Below are 22,607 nucleotides of genomic sequence, written 5' to 3'. Positions count from 1 at the left end.
TTTCTTCTGCTCTGCATTTCCATGGCGTAATCATGGGGGGGTGACTAGACGGGGGCTTCGGGCCTAGAGCGTGATGTGCGCGTTCGATTCCCAAGTCTGGGCCCAGTTCTTCACCCATCTCTGTCTTGAGAAAGTTATCGATGAACGCCACGGCGGAAGTGCCCTCCATGTCCTCGGATATGCCATAAATCCTGATATTCTTGCGCCAAGAGCGCCCTTCCAATTTCGTCACCTTCTCCCTCATTGACCGCTGGTCGTTAAGAAGCTGGATGAGGGTCTCTTTGACTCCAATATCCCATTTCTCCATGTCCACCATGTGCTCTTCCATGTTTTCAACACATTTGGCTTTCCTCTCAATTTGGCTCATAGCTTTTGGGAATCTTTTGGTTCACTTCCCCCGTGAACTCGTCCATTTGTCTTTTAATGTCAACTTATTTTTAAACATGCACGGAAGTTGACAAATTCTTTTTTCCCACTCTGCCTGAAGCAAAGCCATTCCCGTTGTCATGACTTCACTCACAACTTCGCGAAATGATGCCAAACTTTCGTTCCCTTTCTGGGCTCCATCTTGGGTTATGTTGTCCCCGGCCTCAGCTTCTCCTTCGATTTCCCGATCACCAAAGTGTCGCAGGTCGTATCCCTTTTTCTTGCTTTTATCCCAACTCGGGGAATTAGTAATGTTTCGGCGGAGTGAACTTTCAAATTATTTTTAAATTTGCGGCTAATGCCCGGAGCTCCGTAACTATGCTTCCATCACGTCTAGCGTGCCACCGGAAGTCCGGCAGCAATGGCTTTTGTACCTAGGGCCAACCCAAATGAATTAATAGGGAGTGGGAAGGTTCTGTAAACAGACCGGAATCAGATCTGAGAAAATCAGGTTCCTGTCCACTCTCCTCGCGAGAAAGAAAACCTTCCTGTCTTCCTCTTCTTTGTTGTTTATTAAATGTTCTAGGTTGCCTGAACCTAAAAACCTGACTGAAACTTGACTTTGACTAACACAGCATGCTTGGTTTATGCTTGATGTAAACTCCGCATGGCTCCACACGTCAAATGACGTCATTTCAGCAACCACACCCCTTCGTGTGGAGTCTGCGCGGGCCAGATTTTCTGCAACGCGTACCTTCCGGACGTTCTCCCGCACAGACTACACGGTGGACAAAATATTGCTTATCGAAGTTCATTGGTTCAAACACTTGTATGATTCGGCTGAAAAGAACTACAGCGACCTAAATATTGTGAACAACTCCTGACGAGCATGCATGCTGGAGAGAGATAAAGAGTCTGTTAAAAAAAAAAAAAAAGCTTCACTCGTTTTAATCTACTAGAATTCTCTACCTCTGTTATAAAGTAGTGTTGTTTGTATGCTCTTGACTATTTACTGGCAGAATATAGGCTGACTGCTGACAAAATGCATGCTGGCGAGATTCCATGCGTCTTCTTTCTGCATGGAGCGTTCACACGTCAAGCATAAAACCAAGCCTCAGCAGCAGCCTCAACTGAGAGAGTGGAACGTAATGACGGCGCTGAAGTTGGCTTCGTGGGTGAGCTCCCAAGATTTCCACCTTAAAAGCCTTTAGATGGCAATGTTTCCCACATGTTTGCATAACAAAAACCTCTGCACATACTCACTTCGAGTGATTCTGATACTTTTAGCAGCCTCCCATCGGCATCAGAGTGAAATGGCGTTGAGTTTCTCACCTGATTCCTAATATATACCTTGCTAGCTGTCAAATGAGACCCATTTTGGAAAATCCGATTGACAAAAATTGGAATAAATTGGGTTTGAAATGGCCAAAAATGACATTTTGACTGCTGACATCCATACGCACTTCGAGTGAGTCTGGTACTTTTGTACTGTTTTTTTTTTCCTTGGAAAAAAACTTTTAAGTGTTGTGGGTGTTGTTACAGGCCTGCTGTTGTAGTATGTGCTTGGTTTTAAGGTAGGCTTGTTAATATACTCATATACTTGTTTAAAAAAAGTACAGTAAATAGACATGTTTGACCAAACATGATGAATAATCGTGATTTCAATATTGGCCCAAATAATTTTGGACATAGTCGTGCAGCCCTACTCGCCTCCAGGATCCGGATTCACATCTATTGCATGCTGAACTGGGTGCTTATCCTTTTTTTACATGAAACTGAGCCTGCTCCCCGAAACAGATATTCCATCCAACCGAACGTGATCTTACTAGACTGGTTTTGATTTTTGCCTCAGTAGCATGGGATTTATTCACAAGCCGAAGTTTAGACCAGAACCTCTTGTATGTCGGACGACCTACTTAAGCCACCTAAGGTGCCGAGCCAGTACTTACCGGGAGGTGACCCTGTCCACGCCTGTCCTCTGGTCATCCAAAGTGCAGTTCGTCAAGATGATGCTGAACTCCATGCTGCCGTTGTTCTGCAGCTTCCCGGAGGCCTTCAGCAGGTGGAGGGCAAACTCACCCAGACAGCAATTCTCCTGGTCAGAAGATTGCAGAAAACATGCCTGTCAAGCAGGCCACAAGCAAAACCAGCGTCCTGGAGCACAGAGGCTAATGAAATGACTCCGGGGTTACAAGACGACAATTATTGATTGAGCTGAAACAAAAGATCAAGTAAAGCTGGTGTCAGGTGGGATTTTTGAAGATCAACTTTTCCAAGGGTTTTTCATTGAGAGACCTTCTCCTTCAGGATGAGAAAAGATCAAAGGTTGTGCACCAACCTGTCTGGGTTCATCTTTGAACAGAACCAATCCAAGAGACTCAATACTGAAATTGAACTTGACGGACTCTGCATTTCCATCCTTGTACTCATCCAAGTTCACCTGCTTGTCAGCACCTCCTGAAATGCAAAAGAGAAAACCGTAGATGCCTGTAAACTCCAAACAATTTGATAAAGTGTGGAGAAGCGGGGATGTGTTCCAACCTATCTGAGTGCCCGCGGGAAGACGAAGCTGCAGACCTGTTCGCGGACCGAGTTCACTTGGCTGCAGGGTGTGGGCTTCCGCTATGTTCTCTGTCAAGATCTTCAGTAGCACAGTCAGATCTTGCTGGCTCAGTGCCACCTACAGGCCACAAATAAAAATGTTCTTGTGGAGTCTTCAGGTCATTAGCAAGTGCTTAACCTAGCTTAGCTTAAGCACATTTCGTGCCAAGGACCATTACTTGGTGGGAGGAGACGCTCTGAGACAGCTGTCAAAAACGGTATCCACATCTTACAATACAGAAGTACAGAAGTCTTCATCTTCAACTTTAGCCAAGCGTTCACAATCTCTTGTGTTGGTTGGTCGTCCAGGTAACAGTCATCTTTAAAGATTGGAACAACTAGACTCTTTGTGGTTGTTGAAGGCATTTTACTATCAATACCCCTAACCATCCTCACACACGCGATTGACTAAACATTTGAAAAGACTCCTGCCTATTACCAGAACAGACAGTTCCCCTAAAACTCATCAGTGAAATGCCAACTCCTTTGTTCTGAAACAGATCATACTTTATCCAAAGAGTGGATCCTTATTCCACGATCCTTTCCCACCTTCATTGGCTTAAGGTCCCCATCCAGCTCCACAGCAGCCATCTTCTTGTACCAGGATGCGGCCAAATTCCTGTTAACCCGCAGGTTTAGGTTGACCGCTTCTAGAAGCTCACTGGAGCGTCCTGCTGAAGTAGGGTCCAAACAGTTCCTGATGAACAAAACACCTGAGATTACATTCTGGTGCTAGTCTTGCCGACGTCGCCAACTAGTAGCACCGCAACAACGGTGTGTTGATCGTGCAGGTTACCCCATGAGCCCAGGCTAGCGTGCTTTGATGCAGAAGAAGGAAGCAAGAGATGGACGGACAGGTTCCCGAGTTAGCGACGCGCGGTGACCGACCTGGACAGTTTGAGCTGCGTGAGCTGCACGTCCATATTGTCAACAACAGCTGGGTGAGGGCACCCGTCCACGGGCAGTAGGGAGAAGGCGTTGGACACGGTGATCAGACCCAAGTCCATGAGCAACGCATCGTAGGAGGCAGACGACTGCGGGATAATGATCAGAGGGGCCTTCAGCTTGATGTCCACGGACAGACGGAAGCTTTTTTGAGCCAAGTCCCGGACGCTGGACGCCGCCCGCTCCGCTGCCTGAGCCGTGGCTGCACTCACAGCTGCTTTGGCCATTTCAAAGTTATTGCTGAAGTTCTGAATGAGGTGGATGGACAGTTAAGTAGATGAGATCAACTTAAAGAGTAGAGAGAGTCGCAAATTGTCGAGAAGCTTGGGTATTTCCAGTAAGTAGGTCAATGGGTTAGCCATGCTAGCTCGACTGCACATTATATAGATGAACAACACCCACCAAGAGGGCCATGGCCAGCTTGTGCAGGTAGACCACCTGGATACAGCCCACCTTCAGCTTGACCCGTCCGTCTGTTTTGGATGTGTCGGCGTAGCCTGAGCCTTCTGTGGCGTTGGGAGTCAGACTCAGGGAGAAACTGAACACCTCGTCCCCCACGATGGAGATGGCCTAAAGAAATGTCAACAGATCCGAGCGGTCAGGTTCACTCTCCAAGTGGCGGGAAACAATTTGGGGCTGACCCACCTCCTTGTGGATGCTGGCGGGATCCACGTTGAGGACCACAAAGTTCTTCAGGCATGCCGCTATGTGAGTCTGAGGTCCCTGCACCAGCAGCGAGCTATGAAGACCTGTAGGACGCGGCGAGTCCTTAAAGGAGCCAAAGGAGTCCGGCAGGGGCTGGTAGGATGGCCTCACTACCTTGGATTTTCAGGTCCACGATATTGCTGCTCTGGTCGCACACCAGGATGTTGAAGGCCCCCAGAGCCACCATCACCTTCAGACTGATGATCTCATCACGCTCAGCAGATGCACAGGGGTTACCTGCAAATGTTGTGCATCTGTGACACAACTCACAACTTTCAGCAGTCACCAAATACATTTCTTCTCTGTCAGAGCTGATTTTGCTTCTCTAAAATCAAAGTCTCCGTCACTGATTCATCAATTCAGAATAAATCAATGACAGAGACTTTGATTTTACCGCAATATGGATCCAAGTTCCATGAACCAGTATCTGAAGGCTCACATTGTGTGTTACAATTCAGCTGAGAGGTCCTTCCTAAGATAAAGTGATGTGGTTTGGTTAAAAACACAGCATATGATTTGTTTTTTTCTTTTTTTTATTTAAACTTTAGCTTTACTGTAACTTTCAAGTGGCAGCCTAAGCAAGCACATCGCATAAAAACAAAGTTGACCCTGAAAAAGCAAACAAAAGAAAATGGTTGTTCAATGGCACCAGCGGAGTTGATTTGTTGTCAGCTTGTGAACATAAAGGTCCCTATAGACAGCTCTGGAGGAATGCGCGTCGGCGGACTTACTGGACTTGGCAGCCGCTATTTTGCCCTCTTCAGTTTTGGGCTTGAGCGTCTTTTCAAGAGATTCCAGTCCGCCGGCAGAAGACAGAGCCCCCAACAGGAAGTTGGTAACATACAGGAGAGCCTGCGCGTGCAGCACGAGGTCAAGGGAGGTGAAGGTCGCCTGCAGGACAAGGACAAGTTGCACCGTGTTCCTGTTGCGATTGGCTTCAAACTTTGCCTTTCTTTGCCTTTCCCTGACTTCTCACAAGCACCGCCCCACAACTACATTTAGAGCAAGGGTCAGCAACTAGGGCACCAATTCGCCTTGTTTTGGATGTATTCAACCGCCAACACACCTGATTTATATGATCAGCTGTGTCAGAGGCTGACACCCAAAACATTGTGGCTCGGTAGAGGTCGAGGACTGAAGTTGTTAAGTGCTGATCAAGACAATCCAAACATTGCCTGCCATTTAGGTCTGGTGGAAACTCAATGTAGTTAAGCGGACTTTTCTTGGTTTTTGCCCCAAATGCTATTTGGCGAGAGTCCAGTTGACCTCATTTCATTTTTGTGGACTACGGTGAGTGTGTCGTCGTGGACATCACTTTAGCAAAAATTATGTGAGGACTTTCAGAAAACGCTGCTGAATGGGAAGCTGGATGACATTTCCCTTTTAGACTCACATTGATCATCTGTTCTGTGTTCTTGTACACGCTGGAGAAGTTTGGAGCGTGGCGATCAGTCTGAAAAAGTATAAAAAATGCTAGCGCAAATCCAGACAAAAGGCGAGGATAATTTGCGCCACATGCTGACCTTGAAGTACTGGACTTTGAGGAGTTCGGCTCCGGGCTCTGCCGACGAGCTGACTAGACAAAGAGGCTTTCCGCCTGCATCTGGACCAAATCGTCGGCGTGGGAACCAAGAAGCCGTGACAAAAACAAGGCGGGTACGTAAAATAGAAGACGGCTGGGTTAGCTTTGTAAGACAGGGCTGTGGATTAGGCAGTTAGCTCGGTTGGGGAGCTAGACAACCAGGTTAGCGGGAGGGAAAGTTCTGACGTAGGAGGAACGGCGCAGATCCTCGACATAGGTACCAAGATATCACTGTTACCTTTGAACTCCAGACAGGTGAGCTTCATCCTGTTGATGTACGTAGTGGCAGTGGTGTCGTACTTTCTCACTTTGGTCTCCAATCCCAGATGACCGAGGTGGAACTCTAGGAAAGGAAGTTCCATCTCCCAATTCACCGTCTTCTTCTTCTTCAGGCTCAGCTGTACCTACAGTGCAACAACAACTGATGGTCAGCACGTTGTCCGGTGGTTCCGGCGTGGGCTGCTCCGAAAAATCTAATCAGTCTACACACATGCTTGTCCTTTTTACAAATGATTGAGCAATCAATTTACACGTGGTTCTTCTTTTTACAAATGATTGAGCAACCTTAATGTTAGGTGAAAGGATTGGAAATTGCACACATCGTCTTCTTAACGATTCGTTTATTCCGCCATTACACAATTCCCGCTCATCAAAAACCAACCAGTCTTGTAAGTCCTTGCGACAGCATGTATAATAATAACAATCTCCCCTTTCTTTAAAACAAAACAAAATAATAAAATAAAATAACTGAGCAACAACATTGAACATCACAAATAACAGGGCAACAAGTTTGAACATCATTAACAACAGCCACAAACAATTCGCTTCAATGTGCGCATACACCTTCCTCTAAGGCTTTCAAAAGCATGAGGGTTGAAGCGCCTTTTTTCGTTAAACAATCAGCTAGTTGTAGCTTTGCATTTGACCAACGTACCTCTTTGATTTTATTAGTTTGTAGAAGCTCTTTAATACTGCTGATTTCTAACCTGAGCCTCTTTTCTGTGACTTGTTTTGTGGATTTAAGAGCATCAAACAGGGAATGATTGTCTGTGACACAGATGAGAGGAAGAGGTTTGAGGTCAGGGTTTCCAGTAGTAATCTCAGAATAGAGTGTAGCCAGGAACAGTGCATCGTCAATCCCATCTGACATGGCAAGTGTTTCTCCTGCCAGTGTGCTCCTTACCACACGCCTGACTTTTTTAGACTGCCAAAACAGTAGGGAGAATCTTCCATTTTTTCCCATGAGAGCAATCAATGTACCTCCTTGTGTGCCTCCATCTGGAAGATTACCCAGCGAGGCATCACTGAATACAGCCAAACTCAAGTCATCATTGTTGCCTAAATACTGAAACTTAAATGTGACCTTCTCTGACTTAAGTTTGTGGATTATTTTGTTGACTTCAATGATGGACTGAACAGAAGCATTTTTAATGTTTGATGCCAGGCTGCATACATCAAACATAACATCAGGTCGTTTGTTTTGCTACCCACAAAATTTGTCCTATTTTAGACCTCAGCTGGTCTCTCTCCAATTCGTTCAATGAAGCATCATTTTGTATAGCACGCGCTTTCAGTATAGGAACTGGTTGTAGGTTGTCAATGTAGGTGCGTTGATGCACCTGCACTACACCGTCAACAGTTACAATGTCCATGCCCACATATGAAAGACTCTCATGTTCTTCTCGACCCACATGAAATACAGACTTCAGTACAGGGATAACAGTGGAAATGAAGTGCTCTGACCCTGAGCAAAAAAAATCATCCACATGACACGCCAGTAGTCCTATCACCTCAGACTGCTCATTTCCGCCAATAGAACACTGCAGGGTCAACTTTTGACATTTTACCCCCAGTCTTTAGCTTGAGGTATTTGACTTTGTTGTACTAATAGAGGGAGGTGTCCGCAAGTCCATACACACATTTCTTTAGCTTCCATACAACACCATACACACCAGCTTCTGGTGGTGGACGGATATAGATGTCTCTCAAGAGTTCCATTCCCTGCAAAAAGGCAGATTTAATATCGGAATATTGGAATGAATTTTCCATTTGTTTTGACATATCACAGCTAAGAGCAGTCTGAGTAACTCTGACGCACATGTGGGAGAATCTTTTTGCAATTCATGAATATTGACTTCCTCAAAACCTCTTGCCACAAGGCGAGCTTTGGGAACAATTCCCTTGAAAGTGTCTTTCAGTGTACAAACCCATCTAGTAGAAACACATCTTTGTCCCCTGTCACTTATTTCTTCAAAAACATCGTTTTCCCTCCAGTTTTCAATCTCTTGCTGTTTAGCAACATCAAAAGAGATATCTCTTGCAACGAGTACATCAGCATCCGCATTTTCACATTCTGTTTGAAGATTTTCAACTTGTGCCATATTTAACGCTCGTTTTTGTCCCTCACTTCCATTAGGTTCAAGATATTGTAAATTGTACCAGTTTTTGTACTGCCCCTTGGCTTTTCCTGCTCTGCCTAAAACTCTAGCAGTGTGTTGCGTATCATCATTTTTGTTGGTAAATGTGACTACTTGCCCTGCTCTCAATTTGACATCAGTAGTAGCAACAGCACTAGTTACATCACTTTTGGTTACTGTCTCATAAGTTTGTTTGTCAGTTTCTCTAACTGTTTGTCTGTTGTCAGTAAAATGTTCTTCTTCTCCATTAGCACTATGTTCATCATCAGAACTCTCTGACACCTGATCTTGAACTTCGCTTTCATTTTCTTTGCACTTTTCGGGAAGACAGGGCAGAGCAGGCTGACTTTCATTTTGTGCATTTATTTTATTTAGCCTGGATTGGTGTACTCTGACAAGCATTCCACCATGTCTGATGAACACTACTGCTCCGTCCTGACCAATGACTACAGCAGGACCTTTCCACTCTGAACTATCAGCTCGTTTATAATACACTCTGTCTTCTGTTTCATAATTTTCATCTGTACATCTGAGCTGCTTGCGAAGTGCTCTTTTTATTCTTTCTGAGCACCTCTGTAAAAGCTTTTCTAGCGGGATGTAATGCTGATAGATGTTCTCCTACTCGACTACCCATATTGATGCTCCCTAGAGCAGGTAGTTTATCAATCAGAACAGAAGGAAGGCTTGGATTTTGTCCAAACACAAGCTGATGTGGACTATATCCATGCACATTCATCATAGAGTTTTTTGCCATAAGTGCCCAGTCTAAAGCAGTTTGCCAACCACATACATTTTCTTTTTTTACCTTTAAAAGGATCTCAGTCAAAGTCATATTATGTCTTTCTAGTAGTCCATTGCTCCAGGGGCTGTATCCCGCTGTGGTCTTCGTCTCAATGTTGAATTTTTCTGCCATGTCTCGAATCTCCTCATTGTTGAACTCGCCGCCATTGTCCGCAAAGATCCGTTTGGGAGCACCATGAACACTTATCCATGAGTGAATGAAAGAGTTGACGATCTCCGAAGGTTTCTTGGTCCTCACAATGTTTCCAGCGCTGAATCGTGTAAAGTGGTCGATGATGTGGAGGTACCAAACACCAGGCTCGAGCTTGTGTAGATCCATTGCCACTGTCTCATTGTATTCTGACGCCAAGGGTAATCCAACAGCAGGCTTGGGCCTTTGTCCTGCGATGTTTCTGACAAATTTCACAATCGTGAATGAGTTCCTCCAGAATGGCTAGACAATCTCTGTCGGTATTTCCAGAACTTTGAATAAGTCTATGTAGCCGGTCTGCAGAGGCGTGACCAAATTGCTCATGAAGCTTCAGGAGCACTTTGCGTTTTTCTTTAGAAGACACCTTCATTGCAGCTTTCATTTGTATTTTCATCTCTGATATCCACACAATAGTGTCCTGAGCTAGTGAATTCAAGAGGCACTTGCTGATTAAACATGACAACTCTGTCTTTCTCCATATCTAGGACTGTACCTGCTTTCTTTAAAGACATTTTGCTCAACAGTAAAGGAATATCAGCTGGAACAACTTCGGTTTCAATGTGGCATTTTGTTTGCCCAATTTTGGCAGGTATTTTTACTTTTTTATTTGAGCACACCACTTGTCCATCTCCAAATCTAAAACGCCTGCAACTTGGGAGGTTCTGTTTGCAACAGCTTGCTGATTTGACTTTGGTTCAGTTCGGTGATGTAGCTGTCCAGCCACTTCTCACCACACACAGTGCGTGTGCAAGCAGTGTCAATAATGGCTGAACCCAATGATTCAGTTAGGAATACCTCAAGAGTCCGTCGTAACTTTAGTAAACAGTGTGATGTTACACTCATCCACACTGTCGTCTTCTGTTAACTTGACTTCATTTCTACGATGAGGACAATCTTTTGCCCAGTGGTATGTGCTTTGACAAATGGCGCATTTTGTCCGCTTACCATACTTGTCTAGTGGATTTGTGCCTTGTTGCGGCTGTCGCTGTCCGCTCTGCGGCTGCCGCTGTATGCTCTGCGTTGGAATATGGCTTCTTCTAAATTTATCAGTCATTCCAGACTTTTGATCGGTGAAAAAAAACTGCATCTTTAACTTCACTGCCGTTGCCCACTCCGGGGATTTTTCCTCCAAAAATCCGCTTCAACGCTGATTTAATCGACGTAAAAGTCAATTCCGTGCACGCTGTAAGTGCAAGCTGTCTACTCTTCTCTTCAAGACACGACGTATCGAGGAGTTTAAATGCTAACACAGCGTCAGGCAAAGTCATATTGTACCTTTTCATGCGGTTGTATCTTTGCTCGAAATCGATTATATAGTCAGCCATGGAAACCGCACTGTCATTAGATATCGAATCAAAATAAGAGTATGCTTCATACGCGGGGTCTTTCTCTTCTCGTAAGAACAATGTGTCCAATTTAGTGAGCAATGTCTCCATACCGTCATCTTTATTCAGGTCTTCTGCGGATATTTCCAACGCGATTTCCCTGGCTCTTCCTTCGAGTCCCAGAGCCACCGTGAGCGCTTGCTTCTTCTTATCCAACTCCGTAACCAGTCTCCAAATGCTGACTTCATTTTTCCAACACTCATATGGCCTGATTTCGTCGAATGTGGGTGGTACTTCATAATTGGAAACCATCCTCTGCTACCATTGAAAGGATTGGAAATTGCACACGTAGTCTTCTTAACGATTCGTTTATTCCGCCATTACTCAATTCCCGCTCATCAAAAACCAACCAGTCTCGTAAGTCCTCGCGACAACACACAACATGTATAATAATAACATTAGTTGGTCTACAACCAGTTGGCCATAACTTAGATTCATGTTATTTTCACAGACAATTTGAAATGGTGTCCCGCTTTTGAATAAAGGGATGAAAGTTGTCTTTTGATCACAGAAAGTGGCCCAAACGTGTTGTGGATTGACTTAGCCGAAAGCTTAGCTGAAAGAAGTTTGCGAGGACAAAGAGCTAATCAGATGAAGGCGCGTCACGCTGCTCTCTTACCTCTTCGATGTCAAAGTTGAGTAGGACGTTGACAGTGTTGTTCGAGGGCTCCCCGTTAGCGCTAGCCCACTCTAATGGCTCCGCCGCCACCCGCTGCGCACCGAGCATCGCCTTCCCTGCGGGCCAAGAGAGCGGTCTGGTCAAATGGGTTTCGGCTTTGGGGTCTCCAAGCACTTGCCAGTCACCTGAAGCCCCGTTGCCATTCTCCACACAGCGATGTTCCTGACTTCCCTCGCCGACATTCTCCAGCAGAACCTTCATCAGCACGGCCACATCTTCTTCCCCAATGCGCACCTAGCTCGACGCGCATGTTTGTTAACGTGGAGGCACCGTCGAGGGAACTCAGCCCGAGCATTACTAGGGTCTTACCTTCAGAGAGGGCAGGACTCCTCGCACGGTCGCACCCGGGATCTCGGTGAACCAGGACGAGGCCATGTTTCTGGTGACCGCAAGTTCCACATTGGTGGGCTCCAGGATCACAATGTCAGGGCTCCCGGAGGAATCTTCCCTCAGGGTGGTTCTGCGGAGGATGGAACAGTCGGCAGCAGTCCCGTTTCCGTCACAGCGGGCAGCGAAAAAGCGCTTACCTGGAGAGCTTGAGTTGTGTGAGCCTAATGTCCATCTTGTCCACCACGGCGGGCAGCGAGAATCCCCGGGCAGGGACCAGGCAGAAACAGTTGGACACGGTGATGAGGCCGAGGTCCACCAGAATGGCGTTGCGGGAGCAGGACGACTGCGGCACCACAATAAGCGGCGCCTTCAGCCTGACATCCGTGGCCAGGCGGAAACTCTTACGGGCCAAGCGCCGCACGCTGGATGCTGCCGCCTGTGCTGTGGCTGCGCTCACTGCTTCTTTGGCCGTGTGGAAGTTGTTCGCAAAATTCTAAGGGAGGCCAAATGCTTTATCGGACATATGTTCCTCTTTTTTGGAGCAATTCAATTCATATCACCAAGTGAGTGAAGATCACTTTGCCCTATTGCGTAAGCATAGCAAAAGCCCAGACCAGCCTAGCCCAAGCGAGGCTAACTACTCTAACCAGGCTAACCCATCTTTGTGTCTGCTTGTGTTTGTTGTCTAACCAGCAGCGTCATGAGGAATTTGTGCAGGTAGACCATCTTGATGCAGCCCAGGCGCAGGGTGACCTTGCCGTCCACCTTGGACGTGTCCCCGTAGTTGTCCCCCTCGGTGGCCCCGGGAAACAGACACAGGTTGAAGCTGAATACCTCCTCCCCAATGATGGACACCGCCTATGCCACAAGAAAAGAAAAAAGACAATAAAAGAAACATCTTACATATTCCAAAAATTGTTGTTGTTTTTTTCAGTTGGGTTATAATTCATTACAAATGGTTACAATTATTTTGTACTTATATTTGCAGAATGTTGTGATCCAGGGGCCACATTTGCTTTAAAAAGTCTGAACATTTATACAAAACTTTGTCATAATAAAATAATTCATCTTGGTCTTTTGACTGAATCATTAAATAATTAGTTACAAGTCATTGATAATTATTAAAGATTTATTAACATTAGGAATATAGGTTGGCAGATGTTTATGTTACTAGTACCAGTTAATGTGGACTAAAATCAATTTCCAGGGAAATAATTTAATTCTCATGTTCAGTGGAATCATTTATAATGCAGTTTATATATTGATTTTTCTGAAATCTTTGGAACTGCACAGGATATACTGGATGTTTTTATTTAACTAATACATTTTAATGCTAGCAGCGAAAAAATGTTGAAGTATCTCAATGAAATAAAATGTAGGCTAATTGTCATTTTTAAATGACAGCAGTTTAGTTAATTTACAACAAAATACCAAATACGTAAAATGAAAAAAAAATCATGTATACAGTGATCCCTTGCCACTTCGCGCTTTGATTTTCGTGCCGACGGTCTTTCCCGGATTTTTTTGGTTAAAAAAAAAAAAAAAAAAGCTATATTATGCTACAGTCATGCCAAACCAGGCAAAATGTCTTTAAATGCACTTGCTACGGGCACTCCTCGGACGTCCAACTACTGCAAAACACATATTTACCTTAGATTATTCAATTTCATACAGTGACTGGACCACTATGCTTTCTCTTTCCATGTCTCGGCTGTATTAGTCGGGATCACGGTGAGCTGCGGCCCGCAGTTGCTTGTATGTTTAACTAAGAGCCGACTAAATGTGATTAAAAATCAGCCTTTACACTTGAAATTCCAATTTATTACAAAGGGTAAGAGGATTCCACAGCTTTCTTTCCTTCTTCGATGACTTTCAGTCACTCGAGTGCTTTAAAAAAAAAAAAAAAAAAACGTCCCCACAATGACCAAAAAGAAAAAAATAGTACAGTACTGTTCTCACCTGACTTTGCGGCAATCGACCAATAAGGGCAGTAGTTGTAACTCACTAGCCTCAGTTAAAGTCGACTCCTCATTGGTGTCTGCGTCTTGTAGGCGTGCTCCATGAACTTAATGAGAGATCGCTTGGCCAGTCAGGTGAGAATAGTAGTGTGGGACTTTTTATTGTTTTTTTATAGCGGGGGGCGTGTTTTGAGCACTGAGCGGCCAAGAGCGAACGAAAAAGGAAAGAAAGCTTTGGGATCCTCTTGCCTTTTGTAATAAATTTGAATTTTAAGTGAAAGCTCTGCCTTTTAATCAGGTGTGGTCAACTACTTGCTCTTAATTTGGACATACAAGCAACTGCAGGGCCGCGGCTCAGAGTGACAGCCAAAACATGAAGAGAAGGCATACCAGTCCAGTTACTGTATAATGTTTAATAATTTAAGATTTAAATAAATATGCGTACTGCAGTAATATTTCTCTAAAATCAGTCATGTAGAATTAGTTTTCACATTAAAAAAAAAAATCTGATACCAACATACAGATGCATCAAACTTCCGGTTCCCATTAACCGCAAAAAAGGATCACAAATATTTCACTACAACTTACAAGAGACATTTCAACATTTCACAATTTTTAGCGTTTGCAAAACATGTCTTTTGAACAACGAGGGCATGATTATACCAAAAACATTATTTGATAAATAATTAATGCTCTCAGTTATATATATATATATATATATATATATATATATATATATATATATATATATATATATATATATATAATATAAATAGCCAATTATTCCGTACAATAAACAACAACAAAAAAACTGCATACCACGTCATTTTTGACAACTATCTATTAAGCGGTTATTTATTTTTCTTCTCCCTCTGGCTTTTCCCTTTTCTCCCAGGGGTTGCCATGAAGCAGTTATTTAAACAATCAAGTGATATTTGAATTTGCCACCTTTTTATGGATGCACTGGGGGTCGACGTCGGTCACCACAATGTCTCGGAGGCGAGCGGAGATCTCCGTCTGCTGGGGCCGCACCAGCACCAACGCATCCATGCCTGTGGGGCGGCAAAGTTGGGACGAGCGTCAAAAATGGTGCAGATGAAATTAAATTGCGGGATCATACTAGTGCAGTTAAGTGCTTCCAATGCAAACTATTAACAAGTCAAAAGTGGCAGGAGAAGACAGTGTCTCTACTAGCATGCCTTTGCCAGCTACGTGAACAGACTCCTAAAGGTCTCGGCGGTTTTTGCTCTGCTAACAGGTGGGACGGCCTCCCAGAGTCTTCGCTTACCTTGCACTCGAATGTCGGCAATGCTATGGCGATGGTCGCAAAGCTCCACGTGGAAACATCCCAGCGCCGCCAGCAGCTTAAAGTTCAACACGTCCGCATCTTTGATGCCATTCCACACTAGGGGCGGAGCACCAATCAACCAAATTTGATCAGAGCCAGGTCAATTTGCCAGAAGAAAGTAGAAAATAACTTCGGTCTTTCAGCATTCACAATATAAAGACATAACTTACAGGCAAAAATTTGACTTTGTCCTTATTACAAAACAGAAAAACTGGCACAATTCCCAAGAATGCAAGCCAGAAAGTCTGCTGGGGCTCACCTGCTCTACCCCACTCAGCATCCGCCGGCTTCCCGGCGTCGGCATCCCGTCTGAAGGTAAACGGCTTTGTTAAGACACTGGACAGGAAGTCCATGGTGGATAGCAAGGCTTTGGCGTCCAGAAGAAAGTCCAGGGAGGAAAACTCCACCTGGGAAACAGCAGAGGCACACGTCTGACAAGGACCTTTTTGGGGAAAGTTTGCCCCAGTGGTTAACAATTTTTTCGTGTACTTCATTTGTCCTATTATTGTGTGTAAATATTATACACCGGCAGCGGAACTAATCGTGAGCAGCAAGACCAAGTATTGGTGTTGGGTATCTACTACTAGTACTACAAGTAGCAATGTGACAAAATTTGTCTCAAAGAAATCTGTATTACGGGAGTACAGAGTACAAAGCACTTTCAAAGAATTTTCAACTATGGTGATCCAAATAGTGTCAGGTTTATCAGTAATACAAGAAGTAGTATTGGTGGCAGATGGTATTTAAACAGTACTGCTATTAGGATAGTATTAGTCGTAGTAATGGGGGTGAAATAGTACTGCAGTAGGGAACTATTCTTTTCTCACTAGCAGTACAAAGAGGCACAAAGGGCGCTTGGTGTGCGTGCCTTCCCACCTTGAGCGTTTGCTCTGTGTTGTGGAAGAGGGTCTGGAAGCTGGGCCCGCCAGGATCCGCCTGCGACACGAAGGGGAAAATAGGCACACACAGTGCCACCTTGAGCCGGTAAGCACAAGCGCCGTTGCTCGGGAATGTCGGCCGACTCACCTTGACAAAGTCCACCTTGAGGAGGTGGCAGTTGCCCTGCTCCAAGCAGCCGACGAGGGGCAGAGGGCTGCCATCTGGAAGTCAAGGGTCCGCAGTGTTAGCTTGGCTTCCCGCAAAAAGATGAGCGTGTACATCTTTCCTACTGACCGGTCACATCGCAGTAGTCCAACGTGATTGTTCTCAGGTAGGCGCTGACGCTGGCGTCGAAGGTCCTCACCTTGCCCTGGGCCCCCAGCTGGCAAATGCCCAGCGCGAGTACCGTCTTCTCCCGCTCTGCGTGCCGCGTCAACTCCAGCAGCACCTAAGTGCCCCGGCGCCACCCATTAGGGATACGGTTAGCAGCCGATGCCATGAATCCGGCACCGCGTACCTCTTTGACTTCGAACTTGAAGTGAAGGTCAGTCAACTCTTCCAAAGCCCAGTGCCGCTGCTCGTCCTCCGGCGACTTCTCGCTGCCATCCGAATCTGAGGGGCCCAACAAGAGTCAGTTTGGTGTTGGTGCTGGGACTGAACTGTTATCTTACCCGTCTCGGTCACGCTCAGGAGCCCGGAGTGTAGGGGGATGGCACTCAGTTGCGACCCAGTCGGCACCTGCGACAGCAAATCTGGTCAATGCGCCCAAAGCAGACAAAAACGCTTCACGAGTCAATGTTGTCAACCTGACAAAATGTATTCAAGAACTAAATGCACTAAATTAGTCAACCAGCCCAAACATGGGCAATACATCTAATTGTGGCCAACGTGCCTAAATATGATCAATAGCCTGAAAATGGGCAACAGATCCAAATTACAAATGTTAGGTATCCAGTTAAAAACGAGAGGCACCACTGTACAAATAATAATGGTATGTATGGACGAAATAAAAGACCCAGCCCCAAATACCCTCTTGGGTACTATGATTGCTGATGCTAGTCTGGACCGTCAGGCTAATAAAAGCATGATAACCCTGTTCCAGTTTAGTATCGCTGGAGTGTCTTAAACACCTGGATAATGCAGCAAAGCCGACATCCCGCATGCTGGACCTGCTTCCAGGCAAACTTGTTAAAGACTTGTTTCCCATCTTAGGATCATGTGTCTTGAATATTATCAATATGTCGCTCTCCTCTCCTCAGGCACTGTACCAGAAGCTTTTAAGACCATCGTCATTCAACCGCTATTTAAGAAACCTGACCTTGATCCTGAAAATCTCTCTAATTATAGACCAGTGTCACATCTTCCGTTTATTGCAAAAATTCTAGGGAAAGTTGTAGCACAACAGCTTAGAGATTACATGGATGATAACAGTATATTTGGACTCCTTCAGTCAAGATTAAGGGCCAATCACTCAACTGAGACAGCCCTTATAAAAGTGACAAATGATCTTCAATTAGCCATGGATCCCAACATCAAGATATCATCATATATATCATATTATTAGTGTCTCTCATGGCAATGCCACTTCAGAATCTCAGTTTTATGTGGTGTCCCGCAGGCCCTGCTCATCATCAGCACTTGTTTAAGAATACCACTTTGAACCTTGATGATTGTACTATTGCCCGAAGTGGCTCAGCAAAAAAGCTCGGCGTGATATTCAACTCAAATCTCTCTTTCCAAAGACATATTAAGAACGCGACAAGAACAGCGTTTTTTCACCTTCGCAATATCGCCCTATTCTGTCTTAGCTGAAACATTATTTCATGCATTTGTTACGTTTGTGACTGTTAAAACATGTTGTTTTCTGGAGTTTCCATGTCTTTCATCAAAAGTCTACAGTCAGTACAAAATGCAGCTGTGAGACTCATGACAAAGACGAGAAAGTTCGATCATACTACCCCAATACTAGCCAACCGGTATTAGATTTCAGTACACCTGAGATGTGATTTTAAGTTGTTAATTACTTATAAATTATTTTACACGGTTGAACTTCTTCCTTTCTCGTCGACTTAGTATGACCGTATGTTTCGCCCCGACAACTTTGGTCACAACATGCTGGTTTGTTTAATACCCCGCGGACTAAAAATTCGCTCGCCAGTACTCTGGAATGCACTACCTATGGAAGCAGCCATCTCGGTAGAAATCTTTAAACCCTGACTTAAAAGCACATTTATACACTCAAGCATTTTGATTGCAGCTTTCTTCTTCTCCTTCCAGCTTCCTTCTCTCGGTTTGGAGAGGGAACTTGATGGTGAGAGATGATTTGAACACCGCCATCCTGCCCTGCGCTAATCGACCATCGCGGGTCATGAGATGGACTATCTCTGCGCTCCTTTTGTTAGGATGAACCCACTCAGCCAGACAGTGAGGAAGAGCCTACCCAATGGCTTCTCCTGCTGTCAAGACATCTTTGCACTTGACGAATCCTGCCTAATAGAGCACAATGTGTTATTTATTTATTTATTAAATACTGAGCATCCACTTCAACCTGTTGAGCCTCAAAGAGGGCTCCTCTCACCTGTGGTCCCTTATGAAGGATTCTTATTATCTAATTGGGGTTTTTGAGTTTTTCCTTCCCATTCTGGGAGCTTTGTTCACGGGATGCTGTTGAGTATTTATGATGAAAAGAAGTCTCTGTATGACTTTTTTTCACCTGTGAAGCCCTTTGAGACCTTGGTGATTAAGGGCTATTGATTTGATGTACTAATGTAGAAATGTAATTAAACACAATTAGTTTCTTTTTGGGGCTACAATCAACTGTGTGAATCATTGATTAATTGGTCAATGCTAATAGATATATCAGATGAAACAGACAGACAAAAATCCACTGTGAGGTCTTTTTTTTTTTTTTTTAATTGATAGCCCAGAAAACACGTAAATTGAAAATGACTTGCAATTCAGTTCCTAGTTTGGTTGGGAAGAAAAAATAAACTTTTTTACTTATTTCAACAAAACAAAAAGATATCCAGTCTGCTCCAAAAAGAAGATTTACAGTTGAGGTTTTGGCCAATTTGATATTCTACAAAGGGATTAAGCCTTTGTTGAAATCCCAACTGATTAATTTCATTATTAATTTGTTGTTGATGCCTCTTTGGACCTGTAATAATAAATTGTTTTTTCTATGAGTTATCCATTTTTTGGAGACAAAATACCATATTCGGTCAAAGTGTTAGTTTCACGGATCATCCTAAGAGGAATGAAGCAAAAGAGGCAGCGGCATACCTTGTCGGTGGGCGTGGAGGGCACGGATGGCGAGCGGGGCAGCGGGACACTACTGAGCAACTCCACCACCTTGCGGATCTTCTCGTCTGACACCTTAACGTGCACCAGAGGCAGCTCGCCCCAAAGCTTCAACCTGCGGCGGCATCAGAGCAAGAGACGTCGAGCGAGCTTCCGTCCCAACCCTCACAAAACCCATGACGATGGCCCAACTATGCGCCGGGCGACAACAAAGAGAATCTAATTTCATAATATGATATCTATCTTTATGTCCTGTCACTGTTGCGTTTTATATGGAAAAAGTGTGGTAGTGATGTGGTAGGAGGTTGGAGTTTGCCCTAAATCAGTGGTGAACGGTTGGCTACCCCAGGCCGATGGTTGTTACAATACGCGCAATTTTCGTCAACTCTGCGTATGGAAAAAAAACACCCTTTTAATTTTTGCGAAACAAAAAAAAAGTGGGTTAATCTGGAGAAGGAACAGGTGCTGCGCAGAAAGAGCTAGATTTTACTGTCGTGAGTAGGTCTTCGCAGTGAGGTAGAAGGGCAAGAGCACACCTGGGCATCCGGGAATCTTTGTCCACCATGCACTTGGACAAATGAAACGTCAGGTCCAGGGGCTGCAGGATGTGCTGCCCAGAAGAATTCTGCAAGCGTGACGCCTTCCACTCATTACCTGGACGCCCAAACAAGACATGAGCCACATCGGTCTTCTCTCATCATTACTTATTACCCCCCATTATCAACAATACGACTCTTACTAGTGGCAATAGTTTGGATACTATTCTTACTTAGTCTATTCCTACAAGCAGCACCGGCACTTCTGCTTTGAAGAAGTACCACATCCATGAAAAGCCATACTTTTGCTATGACTACCCTAACAATGACAAAACTACAAATTGTGTGTGGGCGGGTGGGCATACCTGACTTGCTGTAGAGTACTTGCACTCGTCTCAGTTGCACACTGTATTGCTCGTACGCTCGGTCCATGATTTCCTCCAGGGACGAGAAGGATGACGAGAAAGGTCGCACGTTCTTGTCGCTGTTGAACTGTGTCATCGAAAAGAAGTATTTAGCAGGCATCAGCTTAACATTTTTGTTGCAACCTTGTGTTCAACACACATTTCACTTTGTGCTTTACTCTTTGCGGCTTCACTGCTTCGCTTTTTTTTTTCTTAAAAGACAGCTCTACAGCTGTAACAACACTCCCACGCTCAGTCCTAAAATGGAGTCTGCAGAAGTCTAACAGCCTGTTAATGCTCAGTCTTGTTCAGCCCCAAACAAAAGGCACTAGCATCGAACCACTGCTCATCATTCGACATCAACGGAGTCATGGCATTGTATAATGGTGTTTTAGTAACAAATCTTCATGACTCTTATAGGCAGTGAGTGTGCTTCTGGCTGTGAGTGAGAGGATTGTGCGAAGACATACAAATGAGGGAAGGAGGTGGGGTGTAACCGGATGCATGAGGGAAAGACAAGAAGGCCGGGTTTGGCCCAATAAGAAAACTTGCATTGTGGGAAATGGGCGGGGGAAGGGGTAGTGCTCGGGGCTGCTGTGAGAGTAAGCGGCCTTACACCATGCTCTGGTGTGTGCATCAAAAAAAAAAAAAAAAAAAGTTTGTGTACAAAAAGAGACACGTCCCTGTTCAGCCTCCGCATTACGGTTAGGAGATCACCGGACATGGCAAGGGAAGGTAGGCAATGTTTTTTATTTTTATTAAGCACATTTCATCCACTTTATGAATGAAAAATGTCATGTCAGGGGAGTAGCAAAACCCATTATGCGGGGAGGTTCCAGTCCCCGTTAACTGAGAAAAACGAGGGAACACTGCACATCATTGTGTATACAGTGGGCCCCCGTGTTACAAAATTAATCAGTTCAGCGGCTAGGCTAGTAACTCGAATTGATTGTATGACGGGCACTCCAAACCTATGTTAATTAGTGAATGCGTGCAACGCAAATAAACGATAAACGAGGGAACACTGCACATCATTGTTTATACAGTGGGCCCCCGTGTTACAAAATTAATCAGTTCAGCGGCTAGGCTAGTAACTCGAATTGATTGTATGACGGGCACTCCAAACCTATGTTAATTAGTGAATGCGTGCAACGCGTGCAAAAACCTTAGGTAAAATCATCACGACTTTCTACACATATTAAAAATTAGTAACATAATCTACTGTACAGTTAAATTTAATAACATAAACATACAAAGGAAGAATGACATTTACCTTCGGGGTAATGTGACTTGAGCTGGTGGTGGGTGGAGGCGGAGGGGACCAGAGACGAACCCGCAGAATTTATTTATTTATTTTCTTAAACGAGAACTTTTCTTAAACGAGAACATATCACCGGCGATTTCCTTCTCTTTAATCCATAATAGAAGAAGCCTCTCCATTTTGGTGTCGACCGAGGTCCATCCCCTGACAAGGAAACTCTTGCCCTTAGGAGACTTGTTTGTTATCATAGCTTCCTTTGTTCATGAGAATTGTATTGGCGAGCGGTTAAGGCCATACTCACTAGCAGGTTAACTACGAATGTGCCGCCTCCGTATTTTTTTATTATCTCCTGCTTGGTTTCTACTGTCATCATCCTCTTACTTTGTCCTTTACCGCCACTTGCAATTTTAGAAGCCATGTCTAACAGATAAAGTTTGTCTTCACAACACACCGACCAGCTGTGCCATCAAGCTAGATGAAGGCGTTCGGCCAATTGCATATCGGCATTTCTGTGATTGACGTGACGCTGGCCAATAGCATATCCGCATCTCCATGACCGAGACCGTGACTGTGACCTTAATTGACCAATAGCATATCAGCATCTCCATGACTGAGACCGTGACTGAGACCGTGACGGTGACCTTATAAGACGAATAGCATATCGGCGTTTCCGTGACATACGAGAAAAGATGTTTTTGTTGATGCAGCAAAGCGAAAAAAATAGTGCGGACACACTGACCGACATGTTGGATGGTTCCTAAGACGAAAGGTTTGTGCGTAAAAGGGGGACAAAAAAACGCAGCGGTCCACGTCGTAAGATGAAAAATACATAAAACGGGATTCGTAAACCGGGTGCCCACTGTATTTACATTTGTGTGCATACGCTGACCTGCAGGGTTCCAAAGTCGACAACGATGACT

At 44.6% G+C, this 22,607-nt stretch overlaps 1 protein-coding gene across 12 annotated transcripts in view; it reads right to left on the bottom strand.

The window, feature by feature from the left end:
- vps13c (vacuolar protein sorting 13 homolog C) overlaps positions 1-22,607 on the bottom strand; it is a 101,917-nt gene that overhangs the window by 54,843 nt on the left and 24,467 nt on the right. For 11 of the 12 annotated variants that reach the window (XR_015865333.1, XM_088412761.1, XM_088412759.1 and 8 more), the window contains 28 exons: positions 22,577-22,607; positions 20,388-20,514; positions 20,023-20,140; positions 19,469-19,601; positions 16,858-16,924; positions 16,704-16,798; positions 16,481-16,634; positions 16,334-16,407; positions 16,184-16,243; positions 15,567-15,714; positions 15,248-15,364; positions 14,908-15,011; positions 12,692-12,859; positions 12,199-12,494; positions 11,981-12,131; positions 11,612-11,905; positions 6,438-6,603; positions 6,141-6,220; positions 6,011-6,070; positions 5,349-5,508; positions 4,732-4,854; positions 4,558-4,661; positions 4,315-4,482; positions 3,856-4,160; positions 3,517-3,664; positions 2,908-3,046; positions 2,705-2,823; positions 2,316-2,461 (listed from right to left, as the gene is read on the bottom strand). The exon at positions 22,577-22,607 is cut by the window's right edge. Coding sequence is in view for 11 of the 12 variants with exons in the window: in XM_088412761.1 (XP_088268887.1) it covers positions 2,316-2,461; positions 2,705-2,823; positions 2,908-3,046; positions 3,517-3,664; positions 3,856-4,160; positions 4,315-4,482; positions 4,558-4,661; positions 4,732-4,854; positions 5,349-5,508; positions 6,011-6,070; positions 6,141-6,220; positions 6,438-6,603; positions 11,612-11,905; positions 11,981-12,131; positions 12,199-12,494; positions 12,692-12,859; positions 14,908-15,011; positions 15,248-15,364; positions 15,567-15,714; positions 16,184-16,243; positions 16,334-16,407; positions 16,481-16,634; positions 16,704-16,798; positions 16,858-16,924; positions 19,469-19,601; positions 20,023-20,140; positions 20,388-20,514; positions 22,577-22,607 (3,855 nt within the window). In the remaining variant the exon portion in view is untranslated. The remainder of the gene's footprint in view (positions 1-2,315; positions 2,462-2,704; positions 2,824-2,907; positions 3,047-3,516; positions 3,665-3,855; positions 4,161-4,314; positions 4,483-4,557; positions 4,662-4,731; positions 4,855-5,348; positions 5,509-6,010; positions 6,071-6,140; positions 6,221-6,437; positions 6,604-11,611; positions 11,906-11,980; positions 12,132-12,198; positions 12,495-12,691; positions 12,860-14,907; positions 15,012-15,247; positions 15,365-15,566; positions 15,715-16,183; positions 16,244-16,333; positions 16,408-16,480; positions 16,635-16,703; positions 16,799-16,857; positions 16,925-19,468; positions 19,602-20,022; positions 20,141-20,387; positions 20,515-22,576) is intronic. The other variant, XM_088412755.1, reaches the window with a different exon arrangement.

The sequence above is a fragment of the Hippichthys cyanospilos genome, chromosome 4 (assembly GCF_059441005.1).
Source record: "Hippichthys cyanospilos isolate Australia breed blue-spotted pipefish chromosome 4, RoL_Hcya_1.0, whole genome shotgun sequence".
In the NCBI taxonomy this organism is placed as follows: domain Eukaryota; kingdom Metazoa; phylum Chordata; class Actinopteri; order Syngnathiformes; family Syngnathidae; genus Hippichthys; species Hippichthys cyanospilos.
The sequence above is the reverse complement of the archived record's forward strand: the minus strand, read 5'-3'. Positions and strand labels throughout refer to the sequence as shown.